Raw genomic sequence first — 26927 nt, 5'->3', positions numbered from 1 at the left:
TCTGCTAAACAAAGAGCAACCAGCAGCTGTCCACTGTTACTAAACTAATGACTGGATAGGTTACTGGTCTCCCCCTTCATTACCCTTGTGCACTGGGTGGGGCTAAATTCTAATAACAGGCTATTGTGTACACCTTCTCCCACCCAGTGGTGTATCCTGGTTTTGTGCTGCCCTAGGAATGACAAAACACAGGCGCCCCCCTCCCTCCTTCCCCCGCCACCATGACGTCATATTCCAGCTCACAGCATCACTCTGCGGCGCGCAAGGGGGCTGAGCAGAGAGCTCACTAATCAGTGCTCCCTCGCCAGCGCCGCCCGCCTGGATTGTCAGTTAGCCGCCAGGCTAACAAGACATTTGCCTGGGCATTTGGGGGCGGCTTTTTTTGCCGCCGACCTGGAAAGTGCTGCCCAAGGCAAATGCCTTGGTTGCCTCGCGGCTAATACGTCCCTGCTCCCACCCATGGCCAAGGGTGGGATGGCTCTAAAAATATACGTACTGGGGAACATGCTTGTGTACCATCCATGGGACTTTATATAGATTCACTTTATATGTATTTATGTGACTCTGTATTTGTGTGAATGTGTATGTGTCCATGCATGTATGTGACAGTGCTTGTCTATGTATGCATTACGTATGCTAGGTAGCTGGTTGTATATGCATTGTGATAATGTATGCTACAACATGTATGGGTAAACTTAACAAGTAAGCTTGAAATTATTATGGAATAAACACATTTGTCACCAACACACAGTGTCTTTGAAAAAGGTCAGTCACTAAGAACTTTAAAATAGAAAGCTTTTAAAAACTGTTACATGTGTTTCCTTGAATAAATCACTTTATCAGGAAATACATTTTACAATGTTTTTTTTTTTGTTTGTTTTTTATTAAGCTCTTTAATTTCATCAGCATCATTGTAAGGCAAAGAGAACATTTCATTAGCAAAGCACCATATTTTATGGTTGTTAAAACGTTTATTTTGCATGTATAGGCTACATAGATATGCATAATCAATTATATTTAATTAAATTAGTCCCATTATTAACATTTGTCAAGCACATTCTGTCCTATTCTTGACTCACTGTTAAACCAATACTAAGCAATGTGAAATCTCTAAAAGTCACAGGCTCCTGTTAATCAAACAACATGGAGACGGTTCTGCTTTGGGTTAGTTACACATTTTATTTGATGAGACGATCTGCATTAGAGAAGGCAAGTGGACTGGTTTCCTTTTTGTAAAGATACAGGGCAACATTTTTTTGGATTGTTGTACAGCCTTGTTTCTGAAAAATCTAAATCAAAAACAGAAAAAAAGAATTTCAGTGCAAAATGCCTGTAGAAATTGTGAAATGTTCAAAAAAGATGAAGTAAAAGAAGATTTATCACTAAATCAAGTCCCTCTAGAGACATTGCAATAAAATTACCACATAAATACAATGGAAAGCAGATACTAGAGGTATAAGGCCAACAGAATTGTCAGACATTTTCTTAATCCACATTTACCATTATTTGTTGAACCCTAATTTTTATTTATTTAACTTTTTACTAAGGGATACTGACATAGTATATTTCTGCTCTTTTGCCTACATAACGCAAGCAGGTTAAAACTAATGGCATCCCTAAATGTGACACATGACTTCAATGTTATTACACTATTTTATAGGATAAAGACAAGAATATATTTATTATCATCTACCAGTGACATTTTTTGGGGAATTCTTTCAGCATTCACAGACATAATATTTGCAAATGTGTTTGTATTGATTAGATTAGAAAGAAGTAAAAGCCCTGCATCAGTTCCCCGTAATCCCATATAGATTTTGCCAATGAGGGGCAAGTACGAAAGGTAGTGCTGAGTATTAAACACAAAATAAAAAAAAGCTATTTTCATAATTTCGCTCTTTCAGTTCCCTAATTTGGTACCCTTATGCGGGATTGACATATTTAAGGATGCCAAATTAGGGAGAAACACAACAGCTCCCTAATTTGGTAGTGCTACACTTAAATATGGATTCGTAATCCCGCATAAGGGTACCAATTTACATGAATTACCTAATGAACAAATGGAATTAGTTAATTCTTTCATTGTGCCATTCAGAATTTTGACAAGTGGACAAATGCTCCAATTTTCATCTAAATTGTGAGTCTAACAGTGTCCACCAGAACACCCCACCCAATGTGTTAAATTACATTTCTTTCCCATGAAACACAAGCCAAATCTCCCCCCCTGGCTGTGACTCACACAGTTTGCATGAAAAAATGGTTTCATTTTCAGTCAGATCTTAACTTTCTTTAGATGCTTTTATTCACTACTCCTTATATTGAACTTTTATAACATCCATTATTTTTTTTTTAATATGATACATTTTTTTGATATAATATGCTAAACAATAATGTAAGAGTTTTTTTTTTTTTTTTTTTAAATGACATTATCTGAAAAATGTATCCTAAAATCAAGGCCAGTATTTTGATTGATTTAGTTAATTGAGGAGGGAGGCTCTTTTAGCATAATATTGTAGGATTAATATGCATACTTGATAACAAACCACAATTAACAATCAGATCCATTATTATGTAACTGTTTTAAAAAAAAAATGAGTATGAATTGCAGATTAATTGTGGACAAGACTGAGGTAGGCATAGGAATACATTGTATTTAGGGGTTGAGGGAAAGGAGACAGGTATAGTGATTGGCAGGAGATAAGGTGCAAAGGGTGAAAATAAAGGAGAAATGACACAGGCTAGAAATGAGAAAGAAATCATTAAATAAAGATTTGCAGGTAGAAATAAGACTGGAATAGAAATTGGGGTATATAAAAAAGATAGGGTTTGTTTTTTTACAGCAAATAAATGCTTGTGGTAATTTTACACATGATGATAAATATGTCTGTCAGAAGTTCTGGTAAGTTCTATTATTATTAGAGTATGCAAAACCAATATTGCATTTTAAAACGAGTGGGAGTGGGAGTACAGTCCTTGCTGGTTGACAGTTTGGGAGTACATTACTGACAGTTATGTGGACACCCTATATACCCCCTTCGTGACTGAACATTTAGGCCTTTTCTTAAACATTGAACTTTTTTAAGCCTGCAGTCCATCATTATAAAGAGGTCATCTTTATAATTACCTCTTTACCAATATTCAGCATCTACATATTTTAATATATGCTCAGAGGTGGTATGCTCAGAGGTGGTATGAATGCAGCACTCTCTGCTACTGTTCACCTCTTCCATTGTGCACTTCAAGGCATGCAACTGACAAGCAGACAAAACTTCCCACAACTTTCTTACTAAATCAATTTGTGACGGAGCTCCGATAATCTGACTGAGTACCGCCGCCAAGTCAGCTTCCTAGATGCTATCAGGGATCCTGGAATGTTTCATCCCCAGTCGCTGAAGTTTGACTGGGGTTGCTGAAGACTTCTTCCACCTCGGATCAGGCAGTTCTCTCCCTCCAGACAGGTATCATCACTTCTGCCTTTGCCTCTTAAACTCCTCTGCCAGGCAGGTAACCACACCTCTGCCTACATTTTGATAAGCTACTGCCTTTACAAATGAACTTATGACTCTCAGGCCTAGTTCTCTTTTTAACTTGTCCCAGGTATCAGGGACCACAGCTGCCAGCCAACTTGTCCAAAGACTCTATTACTGGGAGCTCTGAATAAACCAACCAGTACACTCAGTTCCCAATGTAACCAACACACACTGCTTTATTGTTACTCAGGACTAACCCATATGCACTTTACATTAAATGTAGCGTGACAAACTAAATCTAATACAAATAACCAAATCATTTGGGGAAACAAACATGAACTCATAATAACGCCATGACATATTTATAAAGGGGTGGGGAAGATAATAACTAACATGAAATATCGCTCCTGCCTGCAGAGACCATAATATGCAAATCTACCTGAATATCCAAATTAATTCGCCTTGCTATTCAAGTAGTGCATATCACTGTTCAAGATCCTCACAACCAACAGGTAGCGCTGTACAGGTTCCACAGCCAAATCCACCTAGTTGGTTGAGAGAATCAGCAGGACAGGTGAGCACACAAAACATTTAACAATAAAAAATTACATTATATACACCCTGTACCTATAATGGGCATAGGAGTCATCCAGGAACCTACTTGAAGAGTCTATTATTCTCCTAGTGATGGTGATTACTATCACACTATTTTTTTCTATACTTAGAGACTGAATTTATTTCACTTCACACTCCGTCTCTTATAATTACAACTCAATAATACAGATTTACCTTAAAGGAAAGTTCTAAACCACTAAAGCACTCCAGCTTGAGGAAGTGCTTCAGGCGTTACAGTCGTGTCCTTTGTCTTTTGTTTGTTCCTGTATATTCAAGTGCCTCTCCTCCTTTACATCATTGTTAAACCCTGGAATCTCCACACGGCAGCAGTATGTTCCGGCATCACTGGGAGTTATCCCGCTGATAGTCAGGGACACATCCCCCTGTGCTATGTCCCCCAGTAATTGGTATCGGTCAGATTTATTCCAGGTCACTTTCTGGCCATCAGTCCAGATGATCTCATTGTTACATTTGGAAAAAGAGAGCAGAGGTGGACAACTACCACGTCCCCAGCACATGGTGGCAGTTCCTCCACTTACAGTGTATTTGCAGGGTAAGGTAACATTACCACCTGATTCTATCACATGTTGGGGCTTTGGTGGGGCTGTAAATAAAGGAAGAGAATAAAGTTATAAACCAATGCTAGCTACTTAACAATTCAACAATTAGAAATAAAAAAATAAGTGAGGTCAAAAAGCTTAGAGCTCCAATTGCAGAATGGGCAGAGGAATATGCAGCGTCTCATCCTCCGCCTGCAGTCTGCATAACTATGCTACAACAAGTGACCATGAGAAGAGATGCTGAGGTAGATACCATAGGTTAAGAAAGACCTGCTGCATAAATCTTTCCAATTTGTCCAAAAGAAAATGTTCCCACACTTTTTCTCCAATATACTCATTATTTGCCATAATGTAAACATTGTTAATTGCCAGTGATGGAAGCAGATATGTACTTACATTGCTTAATCTCCAAATGTTTCTCCTCTTTTATGTCATTGAACCATCCTGGGGTCTCCACACGGCAACAGTATGTTCCGGCATCACTGGGAGTTACCCCACTGATAGTCAGGGATACATCCCCCTGCACTATGTCTCCCAGTAACTGGTATCTCTCACATTTATTCCAGGTCACTTTCTGGCCATCAGTCGTGATGATCTCATTGTCACATTTGGAAGATGGGCAGCTTCCACGTCCCCAGCACATGGTGGTGGTTCCTCCAGTTACAGAATATTTGCAGGATAAGGTCACATTATCTGCTACTGATACTGTCACATGTTTAGCTGGCAATGATGGGCCTGTGAATAAAGGAAGATGATAAAATAATTATTTAAAGGAACACGGTAGTATTAGGAAATCATATCTGTATTCCTAACACTTCTGTTCTGAATTGACTGTTTAAATTATGGCCCCCCAGGTATTAAAGAAATATGTACGTGATCTGGATGATTACAAAAGAGGTAATGTTAGAAGAGCACCAAACCAAAAAAAGGATATCCATAGATCTGAGAGGCGAAGGAACTATGTAACACAAAATAATCAAGAGCCCCCTAATCAGTGGATTAATCGAGATGCCCCGAGATCACATTATGTAGAGCCACATAGACATAGGGACGAGACAGATAAAAATCAATGGACAGAAGTCAGGAGAAGGAGGAACCATAGCAAGACACCAAGGCACCATAGGAACTCCAGAACATCCAATACATATGTACCACAACCTAGACAAAATTACCCCAAGGATATACCAACAAAGAGATCATATGTCCATAGGAATAGATATGAACCACTCAGAAATAATGATGAAAGAGATTTTTTTAGGAACTCCCAACACACACACTACGTTTATAAGAACTCAACGTTCCCCTCTGAAAAGGCGACGTATGGAAGGGGAGCCAGAGGAGGAAAGGGAAAGAAGAAGACCAAGAGAGTTGAAGTTATTGAGGACAACCCTGAGAAAACGGAATCTATAAAAATATTTAACTTATCGAATAAATGTTTAAATAGGGATCAAGTAAGCGTCCTTACAAAAGGATTCAAATTTGTCATTATGAACAAAGTATCCTATGTGGAAGAAATTTTTAGACAGTTGAAGGATGAAGAAAAATATGGAGTACTAAAAAACAATCCAGTACAAAGCATTAAGAAAATGTTAGTGAAATTTTTAGATCAGGTATTAGAACAGGGGATCTTGACTAGGGATGAATATAGGTTCCTAAATAAAGAACATACTATTACCCCCGTCATATATGTTCTCCCTAAAATTAATAAGGATCCAGTGCAACCTCCGGGGAGACCGATTGTGGCAGGGGTTGACTCTGTGTTATCACCCCTGTCACAATATATTGATATTTTGTTACAACCGCTTGTTATAAAAACTCGAGCATATTTAAAATATTCCATCAATCTCCTTCAGATCTTACAAAAAGTAGACTGGAAAGAAGACTACTTCCTTGTGACTAGTGATGTTAGTAGCCTTTATACAGTCATAGAACATCAAAAAGGATGTAAGGCAGTGGAGCATTTTTTGAGAACATCTAATGCGTTTAAGGGCGAACAAATTGAGTTCATCATTGAGGGCATTAAGATCATTCTGCAAAACAACTTTTTCTGGTTCGAAGGGGAATTCTATATCCAGAGAAGAGGTACCGCCATGGGGACCAAGTTCGCGCCCAGTTCTGCTTATCTGTTTATGGCATTTTGGGAAGAGTCCTATATATATGCTGAACATGACTGGGTGGCGAACTTGGTCCTCTATAGGCGGTACATTTATGACATTTTTTTGATCTGGAAGGACAGTAAGTCATCGTTGGATAATTTTTTAAAAAATGTTAATTCTAATTCTTGGGGTATCAGGCTTACCTCGGAAATTAGTAATCAGGAAGTGCATTTTCTAGATTTAAAGATTTTTTATTGATAATGGAGTTATTAAGACCAGTACTTTTTTTTACAATTGTTGATGTTAACAGTTACATCAACAGCGAGAGTTGTCATTTTAAATCTTGGCTTTCAAACATCCCTAAAAGTCAATTTATGAGGATAAAAAGGAATTGTACGGAAGAAAAAACATTTTTAGAACAATCCGATACTTTAAAAGAACAATTTTATCAGAGAGGATATAAAAAGGTTGATGTAGAGGCACAATTCGAGGAAGTTTTAATCAAACCTAAAAAATACTTATTAACATATAAAAAGAAAAAAGAGGAATCCACACAAGTTAAACAAGTGTCTTTTATTTGTGATTTTAATTCACAAAGCCACATTTTTCACAAAGTTTTAAAAAAACATTCTCAAACAAAATGAAGACCTCAGTGAATAAATAGGAGAAAAACCGAGAGTAGTTTATAGGGGCGCTAATAATTTTAAAGATATTCTAACAAGGAGTTATATTCCTAAAAAAAACTTAGAGACAATGATTTACATGGAAAAAAATTACAAGGGTTTTTTAATTGTGGGAATTGTAGAGCATGCAGTATGAGTAAAATTGTAAATAGGAAAACCGAGAAATTTATTTCTAACAAGACAAAAAAAGAATATGTAGTTAAAGATTTTATAACCTGCAATTCAAGTAATATTATTTATTTACTAACATGTATTTGTGGACTGCAGTACATAGGGCGTACCACTAGGCCCTTAAAAGTCAGAATCTGTGAACATCTTAGAAATGTACAAAGGGGAGTTCTTAATCACTCAGTATCTGCACATGTTCATCAAAAACATGATGGTGATACTAAATGTTTACATTTTTTGGGGATCCAAAAGATCCAGAAGCCTTGGAGAGGGGGGACCACCTCAAGATCTTAAATAGAACAGAAATGAAATGGATCTTTGAGTTGGAAACCCTCTCTCCATATGGCTTAAACATTGATTTTGATATGTATAACTACATCTAACTCATATATGTTTGTTAAATATAGGTTTGTAATTTTACTCACATGTAAGCTATATGCATATGTTTTTAAGGTTTTGGTTATTATAATTTTTTCTTTTTTATTCTTCTTCTCCTTTAAATATATATTCTGTATATGTATATGTGCACATCTGTGTACATACATATTTTGATATTCTGATCCCCTGAGTTTAAGGACTACCAGCATTACTATCATCATTATGGGCAAAAGCCCTTAACGAAATTTCCTCCGCTAAGAAAAATGAACCGCAAGCGAAACCGGAAGTGCATATGGTGGAACACACTTTGGAACGCATGCGATACCGGAAGTGAAAAGCAGTGGAACGCACAGACCCGGAAGTTGCAGACGGTGAAAGAGAGATCATCGTTTTTTTTGCTGATTGGTCTGATGGCAAAGGGGGCGGGTCCTAAATACCTGTTTTTCCGCGCCAAAAGGTTTTAAATGTATGGACATTTTACAATATTGTGAACTGCACCTGAGGAAGACGAGATTAATCGTTGAAACGCGTTGTGCTGAAATTGATGCTGATTTTGCAAGACCTTAATGTAAGTTTTTTTATTTATTTGTAATAAATGTGATTTTTTTACTCTTCTAATTTGATGTTTGCTTGCTCCATAATTCATACACTCTGAGGACCAAGCTTCATCTCTGGGAGTAACTTCAGGATCAAATTTGGGACATTACATCTTAAAGTGACACCACCTGAACCAGTTTTTATACAAGATCTGGCAAATGCTTATGACCCTCAAAGATTTAATGATATTGGGGTATTTATCTCCTTTATTTCTACCACACATTCACTGATTGTGTTTGTATTTTCTAAAGATCTGTGGGTCTTGTACATGCGCTGCACACTATTTTTGTTTTTTTATGTTTCTGTGGGTTTTATGTAATTGCACCCACTAGTGTGTTCTAGCTGCCATTCATTTTAGCGCCACAAATTGCATCTCTTTTTCTTTGCTTCATTAAAGAAAATATGAAAGAAATTAAAATAGAACAAATTACTCACCTTTTCTCCAGTGCTAACCCAATGTTCCTCATAGACGAATCTACCATTGAGAATTATTGAATGCAATGATTCTCTGTTGGCAGACTGTGACAGCGCTGCACATGCATGTGTGACGTCACAGTGTGTTACGGTATGAGAGCTGGGAAGCAAGATTCTGGGATCTTATCCTCAGATGACTTGGAGGCATGGCTTGAAGCCATGCTTCCACACCTTCTATTTAGTAAAATAAAGAGTTTTGTAGGGTAGGAAAGGGTGTGGGGGCAGGACTGCAGGCACTTTTAACAACTTCGATAAGATGAAGTTGTTAAAGTGCCTGCAGTGTTCCGTTAACAACTGCTATTTAACAACAAAAATAAAAAAATAAAGATGCATTAACTGTTTGCAAATGCTCACTCAAAAAGATTTACAAATGTATGGCACTTAACAGGTTTAACTAGGATTTGTGACAGTATGCATGGGGCCACTTTATCCTGTGATCCATTGTGTTTATTTATGAAACACAATGGACCTGCCCCTTGTGATCAAAAGGACATGCAGACCATCGTGGGAAAAATAAACCATTTGAAATCCCAGGAAAAATAGTTGCCCAAGACATCATTTGAAAAGTAGGTAAATCAGAATCACTTGCACTGTGTGTTTGGTGGACCCCAGTTGAAAAATTCCCTTCTATCCTTAAGATGACCTTGTTCCAATTCATCTAACCCCATGGATAATTCCCTTTCTTTGTTCCATGAGCTTGACATTTACATTTTGCTATCCTGACTTGAGATTCACCTTTGTCTGCCCCAGCATATTTCTTTAACATTAACATCTAACATTTTTCCTTTGATCCCTCTAGTTAATATGATCCATTTATGTGTCACTTCTCTCGGTCATACAAATATCCATGGAAGTTACAGTAGGTTTAAAAGGCTTGCTACATAAATCTTCATTCTCCTCTAATATTTTCCTTGCGTTCCCAAAACTAAACATTTTGAACTGTAAGTGATGGTGATACCGGAGAAACTGACGGAAGCCAAGCACAGAGAGATGGACACAGGTTTCTTCAGGAAGGAAGAGATTCTTTATTGGATCACCGATCGGGACTCAGAGGGACTAGCGTCACCAAAATACAGCAAAGTCTGAGTACTGAATACATAGAGTACATTCCTTATATAGCACTGTAGCTCCTCCCACAATTAACTACACCCACACATACCCTTAACCTATTTAATAAATAGAGTCTAAACTCATCCATCCGGTCTAACCACGTGGCTCATCTGATACAAAGGAGAGGGACGCGTAATTCCAGTTCTTACATTCCTGCACCTGGTCAGTACAGTGATAACAGTATCTTAGCTACGTGTAATTAACTAACTGATACTACAAACACATATACATACATATGCCTTGTGGCAATCTTAGCCTGCTAAACTTGTATTTTACTGGAATTACATCACATTCCCCCCTTTGATGCCTCTGATATTTCACAATTACTTGAGGCATCACTTAACCTTGGTTTGCATATACCTCAGGTTACCATGAACCAGACCAGACTTATCTTATGATGTGAATCTTTTAACACTCATCTTCCTGCATTGGTTCTCCTTGATCTAGAGCCTTATACTTATATATCGCCATTATCTGTGCAGCAGCCTTCCTCTCTGCTATACTTCCTATCAGGCTTTGCACAGACCTAACTACTAAGGGTATAAGACACGGTAGGAGTAGACACAACAGTAAAATCAGTAGGACTCCACCTACCACTGCCTTAAGCCCTCCAAACCACTCATACCAGCTACCAAACCAACTACTTGGATTGTACCCTTTCCATACCTGAGTAGGCACATGCACTAGTTTAACCATATGGCTAGTAAGCTCAGCTATTGCTTGCCCTTCGTCATCTATTTGAAGACAGCAATTGCTCAGGTTAAACTTCCCACATACACCTCCCTCTACTGCCAAAAGGTAATCCAAGGCTAATCTATTTTGGTACACTGCTGTCCTCATCCTGGTATTATGCTTCGCTAGAAGATTGAGTGCTTGTGAGGTCTCATTAGTAATAATCTCAACCACCGCCTGTAATCTTATAATACGGTTGAGCATATAAATTGGGGTTCTATAACCAAAGGTACCATCTTCTGCCCACGTGGCTGGCCCATAATAATCTATGATACGCTGGGGAGGCCATTCATTATCTTCCCAGGTGCCTATCTCTAAGGGTCCCCTTTTCTTCCTATGATTCACATCATACACTTTAACACCTAAAGTCTCACCTGTTTCAATCGGTAACAAGAAGAAGGATGGTTTGAGCATACCCAACACACATGCCCCTTCCCAGTCCTGTGGCAACTCCGAATAGGCTTTCTTACCACAGATCCAGTACAAATTTGCTGGGGCTCTCCAGGTAGATGTGATGGATAAATCAAACCACACATCCTTTAAACTGGCATATCTAGCAAACGGGTTAGATGGTTCTGAGACATTTGAAGCCGACCACCAAGTTGTATTTTTAGTATCATCATCATAAGCTTTTTGCCCTAGACAAGTTAATTCTCCTACAGAAGTATTATACATTATTCCTTTCCTTGCTATGCAAACATAACCTATGATGGAGGTCTTTAATCTCCACTCAGATTTACCTCTAACACTCAAATGATAATCGGCTTGTGTAGATATTAGTTGGTCAACTGCCTCAGAACCGGACATTACCTCCTTTGCTTCCCAAGGCCATTGGTCTCCCATGTTAGTACCTCCACACACATAGCAGTTGGTAACATTAAGACTACCGGCAATACTTTCAGCTAGGTCAATGAACAGGTTTTTAGCGTTATGGGGGATCTTATTATCTATACTCATCTCTTCATAAAAGGAATGGTATACTTGATGAGTCTGGGAGGATACCGTATCAGTCTCTATTCCTATAAACAATAATGTCCCAGGATCTAAACCCGTCCCGTATATCTGAAACCCAAATAAATTTCCATACTTATCTAGGAACTTGTCGGGGTTATTAATAAGTATATGGACTGGGTTGCATTCCATAGACTTACAATAAGGGCTAGTCGGCAACTTAGTCACTATCATGTCTTTATCTACTGTCTGTCCCCAAGTCGCCCACCCCACACAAGACCAATATGGACAAAAGTTATAGTCTTTATTTGGGCATCTAGGACTCACATATTTATTTTTACTACTGGGACAAATATATTTATCATTAGACCCATACGTCCTCTCCCATCTAAGATCCCCACATACATTCCACGGTTTTCTACCACTTGATATCGCCTTACATGCATCAAATAGCAGAACACCCGAAGAATGTACGGATTCTAACACCGTCTTATTAATTAGGGTCCCCTGAGGATCTCCATTCCTGAGAGTCAACCAAATTGTACGAGGTTGATACTCTGGACTGAAGCACTTAGGTTCTCCTACTCCTAAATGGCACACACTATAGTCTATATTTAGGTATCTACATCTTGATACCTCTCCTTTACATTCGTATTGTGAATGCCAAATTAGGGTTTGGGAAATATGGTTACCTGTTCTCGTAGTCTTAATGCATACCTCACAGCTAGGAGTGTCGGTACCTCTACCTTCCTGAATATAAAAACACATATAAATAAACACAATCAAAAGCACATCTTTCGCCGTCATCCTCAGTCTTCGTCCGTGCGATGGAACCTCAGCTTCCAGGATGTGAGGGCTGCAGGGAATGGAGTTCTGCTCGTCTTCACAGGTGTCCCTTCGAGACTTTCCTGGCTTATACACTATGTGTTGGTAAGCGGACAGGCTTTATTATGGCCTTCTCACTCACACCTGTAACAATAAAATTTGTAATCCACAATAATTCCTCGTTACTCCGACTGAGTAGTGCGTTTCAACCGGATCTTGCAGGGATTCTCTGGATCTGCTGTAATTTGCCAAGAATCGACTGCTGCTGGTTTAACCCTGGAGTGATGTATCCACGGAGTTACTTCGGCTACTTTTATCGCTGTAGGGGTAGACAAAAGAACAACATAAGGACCTCTCCACTTGGGCCCTAACGGTACATTATTCCACTCTTTAATCCACACTTGGTCTCCTGGATGATAACTATGAACAGGGGGATAAATATTCACAGGTAATCTATCTTGTACCCATTTCTGTACCTCCTCCATAGTCTTACCCAACTCTACAACCTGCTGCCGGGTAATTCCTTCTCCCAACTGACTCAAGTCCCCCCTTAAGTTACCAAGTACGGGAGGTGGTCGCCCATACATGATTTCAAAAGGAGAGAGGCCCATCCTTCTGGTAGGGGTACTGCGGATTCGCAATAAAGCTATGGGTAAGAGAACGTTCCACTTAAGTTGGGTTTCCTGACACATTTTAGCCAACTGGTTCTTTATAGTTCTATTCATTCTCTCTACCTTACCAGAACTCTGGGGTCTATATGCAGTATGAAGCCTCCACTTTATACCAAGCATATGAGTCAGTTGTTGTAGGCACTGATGAACAAAAGCTGGACCATTGTCCGATCCTATAGAACAGGGTAGTCCATATCGGGGTATTATTTCTCGTAGCAGGAATCTTACAACTTCTCCTGCTTTCTCTGTACGAGTAGGACATGCTTCTACCCAGCCTGAATAGGTGCACACAATTACCAACAGGTAACGATGTCCACCCGATTTAGGCATTACTGTAAAGTCTATTTGTAGATCGGACATGGGGAGTCCCCCCATAAACTGGACTCCTGGTGGCTTTACTGGTCCTTGTCTTGCATTATTCTTAGCACACGTTACACATCTGCGTACAATGGCCTGAGTCAAGTTGGACAATCTTGGTATGTAGAAATGTTTCCTGAGAGATTCTTCAGTACTGTCTCTCCCAGAATGTGTCCCGTTGTGATAATTTTGGACAATTTCTACCGCTAGTGATGCTGGTATGACTATTCTTCCATCTTCTAGCTGATACCACTTGTTCTCCAAATACTTTCCCGGTTCAGTCTTTAACCACTCCTCTTCTTGAGCTGTATAAACTGGAGTCCATTGGGACAGTGGAGTTGGTATAAGAGCAGCTATATGCCCCACATACTCCTGTCTTCCTGATTCAGCAGCACGCTTAGCTGCACTATCTGCCATCCGATTTCCCTTGGTTACATCACCATCTCCTCTCAGATGCGCTCGACAATGTATGATACCGACTTCTTTCGGCTCCCACACTGCTTCCAATAGTTGTAGGATTTCAGCTGCGTACTTGATTTCTTTGCCTTCTGAATTCAGTAGTCCTCTTTCTTTATACAAAGCTCCGTGGGCATGAGTGGTTAAAAACGCATACTTAGAGTCCGTATAGATATTTACTCTTAAACCTTCAGCCAATTGTAACGCTCGTGTTAGTGCTATTAATTCTGCCTTTTGTGCTGATGTTCCTTTCGCCAGTGGCCGAGCTTCTATCACCTTGTCTATTGTTGTCACTGCATATCCTGCATAGCGGATCCCTTCTTTCACATAACTACTGCCGTCGGTGTAATATTGAACATCGGGGTTCTGGATGGGAAAATCACGAAGATCTGGTCTACTTGAAAATACTTCATCCATTACTTCCAAACAATCATGTTGACTTTCAGTAGGTTGCGGCAAAAGGGTAGCTGGATTTAAGGTGTTTACAGTCTCTAAATGCACTCTTGGGTTTTCACACAACATTGCTTGATACTTGGTCATACGGCTGTTACTAAACCAATGATTTCCTTTGTAATCCAACAACGTCTGTACTGCATGTGGGACTCGTACATAAAGTTCTTGACCCAGAGTGAGTTTATCGGCTTCAGCTACTAGCAGGGCAGCTGCAGCTACGGCTCTTAGACAAGGTGGAAGTCCGCTGGCCACTGCATCCAGTTGCTTAGACATGTAGGCAACAGGTCTTTGCCATGATCCCAAGTACTGTGTCAATACTCCCACAGCCATTCTTCTTTGCTCGTGTACATGTAAGTAGAATGGTCGTGTGTGATCAGGTAGACCTAATGCTGGGGCACTCATCAAAGCCTTCTTCACATCTTCAAATGCCGTTTGCTGTTCTTGGGTCCATAAGAAGGGGTCGTGCTCTGTACCTTTGATGGCTGCGTACAGAGGTTTTGCCAGTATCGCATAGCTGGGAATCCATATCCTACAGAAGCCTGCTGCCCCCAAGAATTCTCGCACTTGTCTTCTATTCTTGGGTATTGGTATTTGGCAGACAGCTTCTTTTCTCTCTGGCCCCATAATCCTTTGACCTTCAGAGATATGGAATCCCAGATACTTGACAGTTGGCAAACACAACTGAGCCTTCTTCCTGGACACCTTGTATCCTGCCTTCCAGAGAATATGTAGTAGATCGTGCGTTGCTTGCTGACATTTTTCTTTTGTAACTGCTGCTATCAACAAGTCATCTACATATTGTAACAATACACATTCTCCTGGGATAGACTCGAAATCCAGTAGATCTTGACTTAGAGCTGAACCAAATAGGGTAGGTGAATTTTTAAACCCTTGGGGCAGTCTTGTCCAAGTCATTTGGCGTTTTGAGCCCGTTACAGCGTTCTCCCATTGGAAAGCGAAAATACATTGGCTTTCTGCGGCAATTCGGAGGCAAAAGAAGGCATCTTTGAGATCTAAGACTGTGAAGTAAGTAGCCCCGCCCGGAATTAAAGCAAGCAGGTTATATGGATTGGGTACAACTGGATGTATGCTAACAACCGCATCATTGACTGCTCTTAAGTCCTGTACAGGTCGATACTCATCTGTACCGGGCTTTTGAACAGGCAGCAATGGGGTGTTCCAGGGGGAAGTACAGAATTTTAGGATACCATACCGTATGAACTTATCCAGATAGGATTGGATGTTCTTCTTAGCCTTCTGCGGAATGTGATATTGTCTTAGGCTCACTGGATAAACCCCATGTTTCAGTTCAATTTTTATTGGTGGAATATTGCGGGCCAGTCCTGGTGGGTTGTTCTCTGCCCAAACTCCTGGTATGTTAAACAATGTCTCATCACTCCTAGGGTTTTGGCTAGTCAACACTGTATAAAGTCGCCACTCTTCTTCCTTTGGTACGGATAAAGTCATAATACCTGAAGGTCCATTAAACTTTAAGGATGTTGTTCCATTTGGTAGGAACGTAATCTGCGCTTGTAATTTTGATAGCATATCACGTCCCAGCAATTGGACTGGACATTCAGGCATATAAAGGAATTGGTGTTTTACTACGTGGCCTCCCAATGTACAGAGTCGACTTTTAAGAACCGGTTTTTCAGCACTTCTTCCAGTTGCTCCTATCACAGTAATAGTCCTTCCAGATGGAGGAGCAACTAGATTAGTCACCACTGAATGTTCAGCACCAGTGTCGATCATGAACGCACTCCTTTTCCCCCCTATTGATACATCGACCATAGGCTCCGCTCGACCAAGGGGGATGGAGCCCGGTCGGTATCAATAGTCCTCCATGACAGTGTCAGCCAATCCTACAAAGTCCCTACCTTCTCTATCGCGGGACCTTTGCGCTGCTGGAATATACCTGTCTTCCCTAACACTTCCTCTGTTCCCATTACTCCCTCTATAACCATTACTCCCTCCGGGGCCTCCTCTACCTCTCGCTCTACCTCTAAAGTTTCCGTAGCCTGCCCTGGGTTGGTCTCTCTCGTACTGCTCTCTTTGCGGACATTCGTTCCTCCAATGCCCTTCTTCCTTGCAATACGCGCATTGATCCCTACTCAAAGGCTCCCTACTCCATCTATTATTGCCTCTATCTGGGCCCCGTTTATCTACGCCTGCGATCGCTACCGCTAGCATATCAGCCTTTTTACGCATCTTGCGCTCTTCCTCTTTCTTACTTTCTGTATCCCTGTTCATATAGACCTTATTTGCTACCTCCATTAGTTGGGTGATGGACATACCTGCAAACCCTTCTAACTTTTGTAGCTTGCGCTTAATATCTCCGTATGCTTGGCTGACAAAGGCGGAGTTAACCATTCGGGAATTGTCTGCGTCTTCCGGATTAAAGGGGGTATACAAGCGGTATGCCTCCAATAATCGGTCATAAAAGACACTGGGCGCTTCATCGCTTTTCTGGATCACCTCAACTGTCTTCGACATGTTAATGGCTTTCTTTCCTCCGGCTTTCATGCCAGCAATTATAGCGTCTCTATAGGCTCTGAGTTGAACCATATCAGCACCATTTACGTTCCAATCGGGATCGGTGTTGGGATAGTGTGTCGCGGCCCATGCTGCTGGATTGGCTTGGTTCAAAGCACGGGCTCTATCCTCTAATGCTTTAATGGCTGCTTGATTTATTCTTGTCCTTTCCTCATTGTTAAATAAAGTCATTAGTAACTGCTGGCAATCAGCCCATGTCGGATTATGCGTCTGTACTATTGAGGTGAACAGATCAGTCATAGCTTGTGGTTTCTCAGTATACGAGGAATTATGGGTCTTCCAGTTTAAAAGATCGGTTGTGGTAAATGGGACATATACGAAGACTGGGTCAGCGTGTGCCATTTGACCTGCGGCATCGATATAAGCTGACCCGGGATTCAGACGAAGAGGCATCTGATAGTGCTTTAATTGTTGGGCACCAGTCAACTGTCGGGTTTGGATGGGGCTACGTAGAGAGGCGTCAGTCATGGGTTCCGGTCGGGGAGAGATAGGGTATGGGGATGTGGGAGGTCGGTTTTGGGAAAAGGTCGTAAATAAAACACTTCGAGCCGAGCTAGATGAAGCTTGACCGGAAGTCTGAAGTGGCGCCAAATCAGGATATTCGTTTCTAATGGGGGTGGATTCTGGTTCCGGAAGGGGAGATTTAGTACGAGGGGGGGTGGATCCTGTACTGGAGGAGGAAGCGGAAGTGGATGAGGGTAATGAGGGGAGGGGTGCAGGACTTCCTGCGTTTGCGTCACTTCTTCTTAACGGAAAGTAAGGGGGCGGCAAAGGGATCTCGGACTCAGGGGGCGTGTCCAAAATGGGCCTAACACCAGTCCTAGTGGACGAGCAAGTCCTAGCTACCATGAGGCGACACTGCTCCTCGTGGCATGTCTGGAGCCATTTTGGCGAGTCATTTACGGCCTGTCTCCAACAGTCAATATAAGGAAACTGGCCGTAAAGTTCAGGCCTACCCGATACAGCCACGTGTAAGCGCTGTACCAGAGTTGGATCCAAACTGCCACGTGGCGGCCAATGCCGCAACCAAAGTAGGCCACTCCCTAGTACACAAAGTGACCAAACGTACAGGAGACATCTTTACCCCAAAATCACAAACTTTGAATCCCTTTTTAAAATTCTTAACCATACATCCTAAGGGATCCGGAATCGTTGACTGCGACGCACCCATACTTAACAATGGAACGTCGTCGACAACGAATACTATACACGCGTACTATTCAACAGTCACACCCGTTTCCTCTGGCAACAGCACCACGTGGTACGGTTACCAAGTGAAACGTACACAATAACAATAAACACTCAGGGAATTCCCGTACACACACAGCTGTTACACCAGTCACTATATAATCAATATTATGCCCTTTGGCGTAACTATACAGTCACCCACGCTATAATTCTCTATATACGAATTACCCGTCTATAACACACCCCAGTAACATCGTCTTTTACAAATAGCGGTTACAGTACGGTTAGCATAGGTCAAAGCACAAGTTAAGGTCACAATACAATTATTAGTGGTTATGGTGTTAAACATGCAATGGACGACAATGATTAGTACTTATTATATAATGTCAGTAAATATACAGGGTTATGGTACCGTGCACTATAATACAGCAACACACTATTAACACTCTCGCTAGACGGCTGAGCTCGCGCTATCTAACAAGATATACACTTTACTAAAACAATCGTTAACACATTTACAATTCCCAACTAAACTATTGGCCAGTACCTTGAATGGACTACCTAAAACTATATACACCCGTTTTGGTTAGCCACACTGCCCAATCACCACATATATAGCGAGCTAGAGAACCGAATTTACACAGGCGCCTCTTAGTCGCACTATCAAAAGTCTAGTGGGTTCCAAATTTACACGCCTTCCCACTTAGCCCAGATAGGATGAGAACTAGCGAACCGAATTTACACAGGCGCCGCTTAGTCTCCCGGTCCCTCCGACCTAGCGAACGTAATATACACCCTAGAACGCTAGTCTAGACAAGACACCGGTGTCCGGCTAGGGCTATTTACACCAGGACCCCGCCTGACTAACCAAATCAAACGGTCTGACTAAAGAGCGTTCGATCGAGCGGTGCGCCTTCGCTCCTTCCCTCCGACAGAGGGGGCAGATACACAGATTCAAAACCCCTTTGGGCCTACCGCACAATCGGTATACCCCTAGTGGGTCCTGCCGTCTAAAACAGCAGTTGTCTTACCTCCTCGTTCCTGAACCTGAGTTCACACTCATCGACGGGGACACCCCAGCACTTCTCACGTAGAGGCCGATGATCTCCTGGACAACAGACCAGTGGCGCCGAGACGAAGGGAGGTCCACGCAGAAGTTCAGGGGTGCAGCCGTAGAGAACGTGGGCAAAGATAGACCGTCTCACGCCTCTGCCTCTCAGCTACCGTTGAACGATGAGCTTCCCGGCCAATGCACCAAATGATACCGGAGAAACTGACGGAAGCCAAGCACAGAGAGATGGACACAGGTTTCTTCAGGAAGGAAGAGATTCTTTATTGGATCACCGATCGGGACTCAGAGGGACTAGCGTCACCAAAATACAGCAAAGTCTGAGTACTGAATACATAGAGTACATTCCTTATATAGCACTGTAGCTCCTCCCACAATTAACTACACCCACACATACCCTTAACCTATTTAATAAATAGAGTCTAAACTCATCCATCCGGTCTAACCACGTGGCTCATCTGATACAAAGGAGAGGGACGCGTAATTCCAGTTCTTACATTCCTGCACCTGGTCAGTACAGTGATAACAGTATCTTAGCTACGTGTAATTAACTAACTGATACTACAAACACATATACATACATATGCCTTGTGGCAATCTTAGCCTGCTAAACTTGTATTTTACTGGAATTACATCACAATGGTAGAATATTAGTACTCACGTTCTTGTATGTTCAAATGTGTTTCCTCTTTTATGTCATTGAAGAATCCTGGAATCTCCACTCGGCAACAGTATGTTCCAGTATCATTGCGAGTTACCCCGCTGATACTCAGGGACAAGTTTCCCTGTGTAATGTTTCCCAGTACCTGGTATCTCTCAGATTTATACCAGGTTATTTTCTCACCATCGGTCCAGATTATAGCATTGGTACATTTGGATCTTGGGCAGCTGCCTCTTCCCCAGCACATGGGGCTGGTTCCTCCATTTACAGAGTACATGCATTGTAAAGTCACATTATCTCCTACAAATTCTGTCACATTTTCAGCTTGCACCACTGGAGCTGTGAACCAAATATAACTTGGTTAATAAAGTATTACATTAATGACTGTTATTTAACCCCTTAAGGACACATGACATGTGTGACATGTCATGATTCCCTTTTATTCAAGAAGTGTGGTCCTTAAGGGGTTAACAGCCATAACATTTACAAATAAAAGAGTAAAATATTATATTTGTGGGTTCATATTATATTATATTAACTACACCCTGTTCCAAATTATTATGCAAATTCTATTTAAGTGTCACAAAGATTAAATATTTTGTCTTTCAGTTTAACTCATGGATGGCATTGTGTCTCAGGGCTCTTTTAATCACTGAAAACAATCTCGGACACCTGTGATAATTATATTGCCACGTGAGTCCAATTTAAGGAAAAACTACTAAAGGAGGGTATTCCACATTATTAAGCAGAGCACCATTTTCATGCAATATGGGGAAGAAAAAGGATCTCTCTGCTGACGAAAAGAGTGAAATAGTTCAATGCCTTGGACGAGGTATGAAAACATTAGATATTTCACGAAAACTTAAGCGTAATTATCGCACTATTAAGAGATTTGTGGCTGATTTAGAGCACAGACGGGTTTGTGCAGATAAAGGCACATTGAGAAAGATTTCTGCCAGATCCATGCATCGGATCAAGAGAGCAGCTGCTAAAATACCATTACATAGCAGCAAATAGATATTTGAAGCTGCTGGTGCAGATAAAATACACATAAAATACACATAAATCTTTGCCATCCACTATTAAAATGGTATTCGTCTGAATACCCTTGTTTGGTACTTTGAATTCACGGAGCTCTGGAGGTCTCAAAAGTGTTCTGGTAATTGAGTGTCCAGACACTCGACGACCAAACACCGCTGAGGCTTCGTGTGTAAGATGACCTCCGCCACGTGTTCGTATGCCGAACGGCGGCCACCCAGATACATCTATAAAGTACCGATTGTACCAATTAACTTGCAGTTAGAGAAGTGTGAAAGCCTAATAAGGTACACACTTCTCTCTGGGGTGGTCTACTGGTTCGGTAGTTTTCATTCGTATGGAATACGGATGAAAACTAACGAACAAACATATGAATGCTACATACAATTTTAGTTATACAGGAGAATAAACACACAAATTGCAATTTTAACATAACCCTTGAGGACAGTCCAATGCCATCCGCTACACTGCTCCCCCTTGCCCACAAGCCGGCATACACAGTCTGATCCAACACGGATCGGCTTGGGGATGACCGGCGGCTCACGGATCATTTTTCATGGTCAGTTTGTCTGAACAACCCATCAGCACTGCCATTCTGTTTTCCCGGGCGGTACTGGATGTTAAAGTCAAACGGCTGCAGCGCCAAACTCCAGCGCAGCAGCCTGGCATTGTCCCCCGCCACCCGGTTTAACCATACCAACGGGTTGTGATACGTGAGCAAAGAAAAGGACTGTCCATACAAATAGGGTTGTAATTTCTTTAAGGTCCACACCACAGCCAGGCACTCCTTCTCGATGGCGGCGTAGCTCACTTCTCTAGGTAATAGTTTCCGTCTGATGTAGGCTACGGGATGTTCTCCGCCATCGTCCCCGACTTGGCTTAATACTGCCCCCAATCCAAACATGGAAGCGTCTGTGTGAACAAGAAAACGTTTAGTTGGATTGGGAGCGGCCAAGATTGATAAGTACATATTTCAAAAGTTGGGATGCCTGCTCACACTCCGGGGTCCAGGTTACTTGGTGGGGAAGGTTTTTGCGGGTAAGGTCAGTAAAGGGTTTGGCCAGGGCGCTAGAGTTGGGCACAAACTTCCTGTAATACCCGGCGGTACCTAGAAAAGTGAGTACTTGGGTCTTTGTCCTGGGGGTTGGCCATTGGGCTATGGCCTCTACCTTTGTGGGTTCAGGCTTCTGCTTTCCGCAACCTACTCGGTGTCCGAGGTACTGTACCTCAGCCATACCTATACTGCATTTAGCAGGTTTCAAGGTTAATCCTGCTTCCCGGATTCTATCTAACACTGCTCCTATGTGGGCCAGATGTTCCTGCCAGGTATTGCTAAAGATAGCAATGTCATCTAAATAAGCACAGGTGTAATCTTAGAACCCATCTAGGAGCCGGTCCACCATCCTCTGGAAGGTAGCCGGTGCATTTTTCATCCCAAACGGCATCACCTTAAATTGGTACAAGCCGAATGGGGTGACAAAGGCGGACTTAGGGATGGCGTCTGGGGCCAAGGGCCCCTGGCCATCCGGTCTAACAGTTCATCTATCCGGGGCATAGGGTATGCGTCAGATACTATCTTTTCGTTTAACCTCCGTTAGTCCACACAGAAGTGGGTTGTACCGTCCCGTTTAGGTAAGAGGACTACAGGGGAGGCCCAGGGGCTATCTGACTGCTCAATCACCCCCTGTTGGAGCATCTCCTCGATCTCCTTGTGCTTGTTCTCCCTTACTGCTTCAGGGATGCGGTATGGCATCTGGCGCATGGGAAGTTGCCCTGGGGTTTCTACCCGGTGAGTGGCCAGAGGGGTGTACCCAGGTATTTTGGAGAAGGTATCTTGTTTCTCCTTTAGTAATTGTTGTACCTCGGTACGCTCCTGTGGGCTCAACCGATCTCCCAGCATAACCTCCCCTAGATCCCCGTACAGCCGACCGTCCCCCAGCAGATCTGGGAGGGGAAGGCTGTCGAACTCCTCAGAAGAGGGGGCACAAATGGCTGTTACCTCCTCTGAACGTTCCTGGTAGGGCTTCATCATGTTCACATGAATCATGCGTCACCCTCCAGTTCCGGCACAGGGGCCAATTATATAAGTGGTGTCACATCTTTGTTCCACCACTTTATAAGGGCCCTGCCAGGCGGCCTGTAACTTATCAAAAGCAGAGGTGAGTTTGCCCAGATCATTCCCCAGCAAAACCTTTGCCGGCAATTGTGGCATTAACTCCACTTCCACATTTCCAAACCCCGCTCCCCAATGCAAATGTACCCGGGCTGTGGGTAGCCGGTATACTGCTCCCCCGGCAACCCTCACTGCTACAGTTCGGCTGGTCTTGGCTTGATCGGGTACAAGGTGACTTTTGACCAGAGTTATGGTGGCCCCAGAGTCGCGGAGCCCTTGGACCGCTTTCCCCTCCAGGTAGACAGTTTGTCGATGATGTTGACGATTGTCTGCATTCGCTTGGAGGGGATATGCTTCCTGTAACACTTCCCATTGTTCCACAGTAGTGATGGGGATTGCCGAGCCATATGGAGTTGGTGTCTCAGTTTGATAGCAGTGAGCTGCTGCTCAAGGTGGTGGAGGAGGGCCTGGACGGATCCAGGTAGCGCAGTCTCTTTGTTGGGGACAATCTCGTTTGTAGTGTCCCCACCTTTGGCACTGGTGGCATTGCACAGAACTGGGTGGCCAGAACCTCTGTTGAGTGGCGGCTGGTGGATAAGGAGTTAGTTGTCGAGGTCGTGTTGCTGTGCTGGGGGGTTGGCTGCTTCCCCCTAAGGGTCGGATCACTGTCTTGGTGGGTGCAGGTTTTTGTTGCCTGCGGGCTTTCTTAGCTGCCTCTGTGAGGGAGGTTGGATTGCGGTCCCTTACCCATTCCTGGACATCTGTCTGGATCCCATCATAAAATTGTTCTAATAGTAACATTTGTAATAAGTCCTCCATGGACCGAGCCTTGTTTGCCTGTACCCATCCGAGGGTGGCCCTGTGCAACCTGCAAGCCCATTCGACATGTGAGTCCTTATCATTCTTTTTCAGCTCTCTGAATCGCCTCCGGTATGCCTCTGGTGTGATGGCATATCGGGCCAGAATAACCTCTTTTACCCTGTGGTAGTTCCGAATTTCCTCATCTGGCACCGTTCTGTATGCCTCAGCTGCCCTCCCAGTTAGCCGACCTGCTAAAATGGGTACCCACTATTCTGGACTGGACACACAGCATCAGGAGCAGAACTGAACTATTAATCACACAGATTCCTTATAAAGACTTCTCCCATGCAACGGATGGATTTACAATAATTGGTACAGTAGCCAATAGTACAGTAGTTACCTCCCATACATCTCCTCCCCTCAGTGTGACACATAATCCACTTATACATGCTACAGTTTTACCCGGTTTCTGGATGTACCCTAAAACAGTCAGGTACAATTATCTAAGTGGCACCCCCTGGTAGCCCTGATCTGGGTGACCAACATATTCAAAATTCACCCAGATCGGACCAGGGGTTCAGTAGTTAGGCGGTCTCCGTTCGGGAGATATAATACACATAAATCCTTGCCATCCACTATTAAAACGGTATTCGTCTGAATACCCTTGTTCGGTACTTTGAAATCACCGAACGAGGGGCTGGTTGGCCCCTCCGTTGGGGAGTTACGGAGCTCTTGAGGTCTCAGCGGTGTTCGGGTAATTGAGTGTCCGATTTGAGTTCCAGACACTACGGATTAAAACTAACGAACAAACATGCGAATGCTGCATACAATTTTAGTTATACAGGAGAATAAACACACAAATTGCATTTTTAACATAACCCTTTAGGAAAGTCCAATGCCATCCGCTACAGTGTTCAATGGAGTTTTGCCTCTGTCCTTGGAGATAATTGGATTACTTCCCAATTATCTCCAGGATAGAAGACTCTGTGGAACTGGTTTTGGGCAGAAAAGCCATACTTCATTTGGTCACAAAGGACTACGATCTATCTTTTGAACTACTGGACCAATTTGTATAATTTTTTACGTATGTTTGTATTTGGAGTATGCTGATTCTCAAAATGTAAGTAAGTGTGAATGTGATGCATACTTTTAAAGTTATGAATAATGTGGAAAAACTGTCTTTCTCTGCCTGTGATAATTACATTACCCATTGTGTAAGGTAATTGTATCACAGGCAGAGGGGAGGATTTTGTGTGGGAGTGTCTGAGTGTATTGTACGTGTTTATTGGTTGTTTTCCAAAACCCTGTGGGTGGTACTAATGTGTATATAAGAACAATAAACCCACAGCTCTGTCTGTTCCTGCTTGACCCTCAAAACAGAGCCTTGTCTCGTTATTGGGGGGGGGAGGGGGTTATTGTATGCTGTTCCAGTTCGACTGCTAGGAGTGTAAACCTTTTGTATGGTTTTTCCTATTTGGCTATTTACAGCATTCGTATGGTTCTGGTTCGGCTGTTTACGGAATTCATATGCTTTTCCGGTTCGGTGTATTGGTGTCTACAGTAGCTGCCTGTATATCTGGAAGGTAATATCCTCTAAACGGCGTTTAACCCCTTTTATGCCTGGGGGTGCCGTTACACCGTTCTCCCAGAACATTGAATTTTGTGACCACAGTTACAAACAGCCTCCAGAGATCCTGTTCTACACCAGACCAGTGGAGCCAAACTGCAGCCAGAGCCCATCACCATCCTCATCTGGTGGTAAGTAGGCAGTCCAGTATATTATTAGTGACACTAATCGCTATAGTCCCCAGAACCACTGCAGCTTAATGAAGTGGTTCCGGTGTCTATAGCCTGTCCCTGCAGACTTTTTTTTATGTAAACACACACTGTGTGCAGCACTGGCGTTAGTTCATATGGCAGATCATATGGGTGGGGCATTGTGATGTCACATGGGGGCAGCAAATTTTTCTTTTGCCTAGGGCGGCAGAAATCCTTGCACCGCCCCTACCCCCCACCCTCCCCTAGCGATCTCTTCTCACACCCACCCTCCCTCCCTGTGTTCTTCTCACCCCCCCCCCCCCACCCTCCATGTGTGCTCCTCACCTCCCCCTCCTGTGTTCTCCTCACCTCCCCTTCTTCTCATCCCCTCTCCCAGTGTTTTTCTAACCCCCCTCCCTGTGTTCTCCTTGCCAGGATCCAGACAGGGATCCAACACACAGAGTACTAGAACAGATAGACGTATACCGGACCTTAGAGTGGCCGGACTAACGTCACATAAACAGAGAATAGTCAGGGGCGAGCCAAGGTCGAGGGAAGGAGAAGACAGGTAAGCGAGATCCAAGCCGATGGTCAAGGGAATGAGAGAGAAGCAAAGTCAGAGAACACGCCAAGTCAATAACCAGAAAACCAAACATAAAGAACGCACTGTGGGAACAGGCAAGCTGAAACCACGACAGGGCAATGAGTCACTGGGAGTGATTGCCTTTTATACCTTCTCTCTTTAATTGGTACCCACGCCCCCAAAATGTCCTGGTTTGAATATTCTGGCGGGTTGTGAAGTCATCGACGTCGTGACGTCGGCGGGATTGCGCTGCGTCATAAAACGGGGCGGGGTTATCGCGGCCAGCGTTAAACATGCCAATATTGCTGGAGGAAAGAGAGGTATCAGTGGCAGGTACCATGACAGTACCAGGCCGAGATGGGAAGCGGGAATGGTATGCCCGGAGCAGGCGAGGAGCGTGGACGTCCGTATGAGGAACCCAAGATCTCTCTTCCGGGCCAAAGCCCTTCCAGTCGACAAGATACTGTAATTTCCCACAAGAAATACGGGAGTCAAGGATGAAATTCACCATATTCACCTCATAATCTGAACAGAAGAGGGAGGAGTCGAGACCGAGGTGAACCTATT

The 26927-nt window shown here is 42.8% G+C and overlaps 1 protein-coding gene across 1 annotated transcript; it reads right to left on the bottom strand.

The window, feature by feature from the left end:
* Positions 1-1168: 1168 nt before the first annotated feature.
* On the bottom strand, positions 1169-22858 carry LOC134601694 (uncharacterized). Its single transcript, XM_063446208.1, has 5 exons — positions 22726-22858; positions 20068-20406; positions 5042-5380; positions 4260-4689; positions 1169-1289 (listed from the first exon to the last, which is right to left on the bottom strand). The coding sequence occupies exons 1-4, from the start codon at positions 22856-22858 to the stop codon at positions 4310-4312; spliced, it is 1191 nt and encodes a 396-aa protein (XP_063302278.1). The 3' UTR covers positions 1169-1289; positions 4260-4309.
* Between the last annotated feature and the right edge of the window lie 4069 nt (positions 22859-26927).

This window comes from Pelobates fuscus, chromosome 3, assembly GCF_036172605.1.
Source record: "Pelobates fuscus isolate aPelFus1 chromosome 3, aPelFus1.pri, whole genome shotgun sequence".
NCBI lineage: Eukaryota > Metazoa > Chordata > Amphibia > Anura > Pelobatidae > Pelobates > Pelobates fuscus.
Note: the sequence above shows the minus strand (reverse complement) of the source record. Positions and strands in the feature narration are given on the sequence as shown.

Excerpts from the sequence above, each read along its gene's own strand:
- LOC134601694 (XM_063446208.1), bottom strand. The coding sequence starts at position 22,858 with ATGCCATACCGCATCCCTGAAGCAGTAAGGGAGAACAAGCACAAGGAG. Across the intron at positions 20,407-22,725 it reads CCTCTTACCTAAACGGGACG|CTCCAGTGGTGCAAGCTGAA; the intron begins GTACAACCCACT and ends TTTGGTTCACAG. Across the intron at positions 5,381-20,067 it reads ACATTTGAACATACAAGAAC|GCCCATCATTGCCAGCTAAA; the intron begins GTGAGTACTAAT and ends CTTTATTCACAG.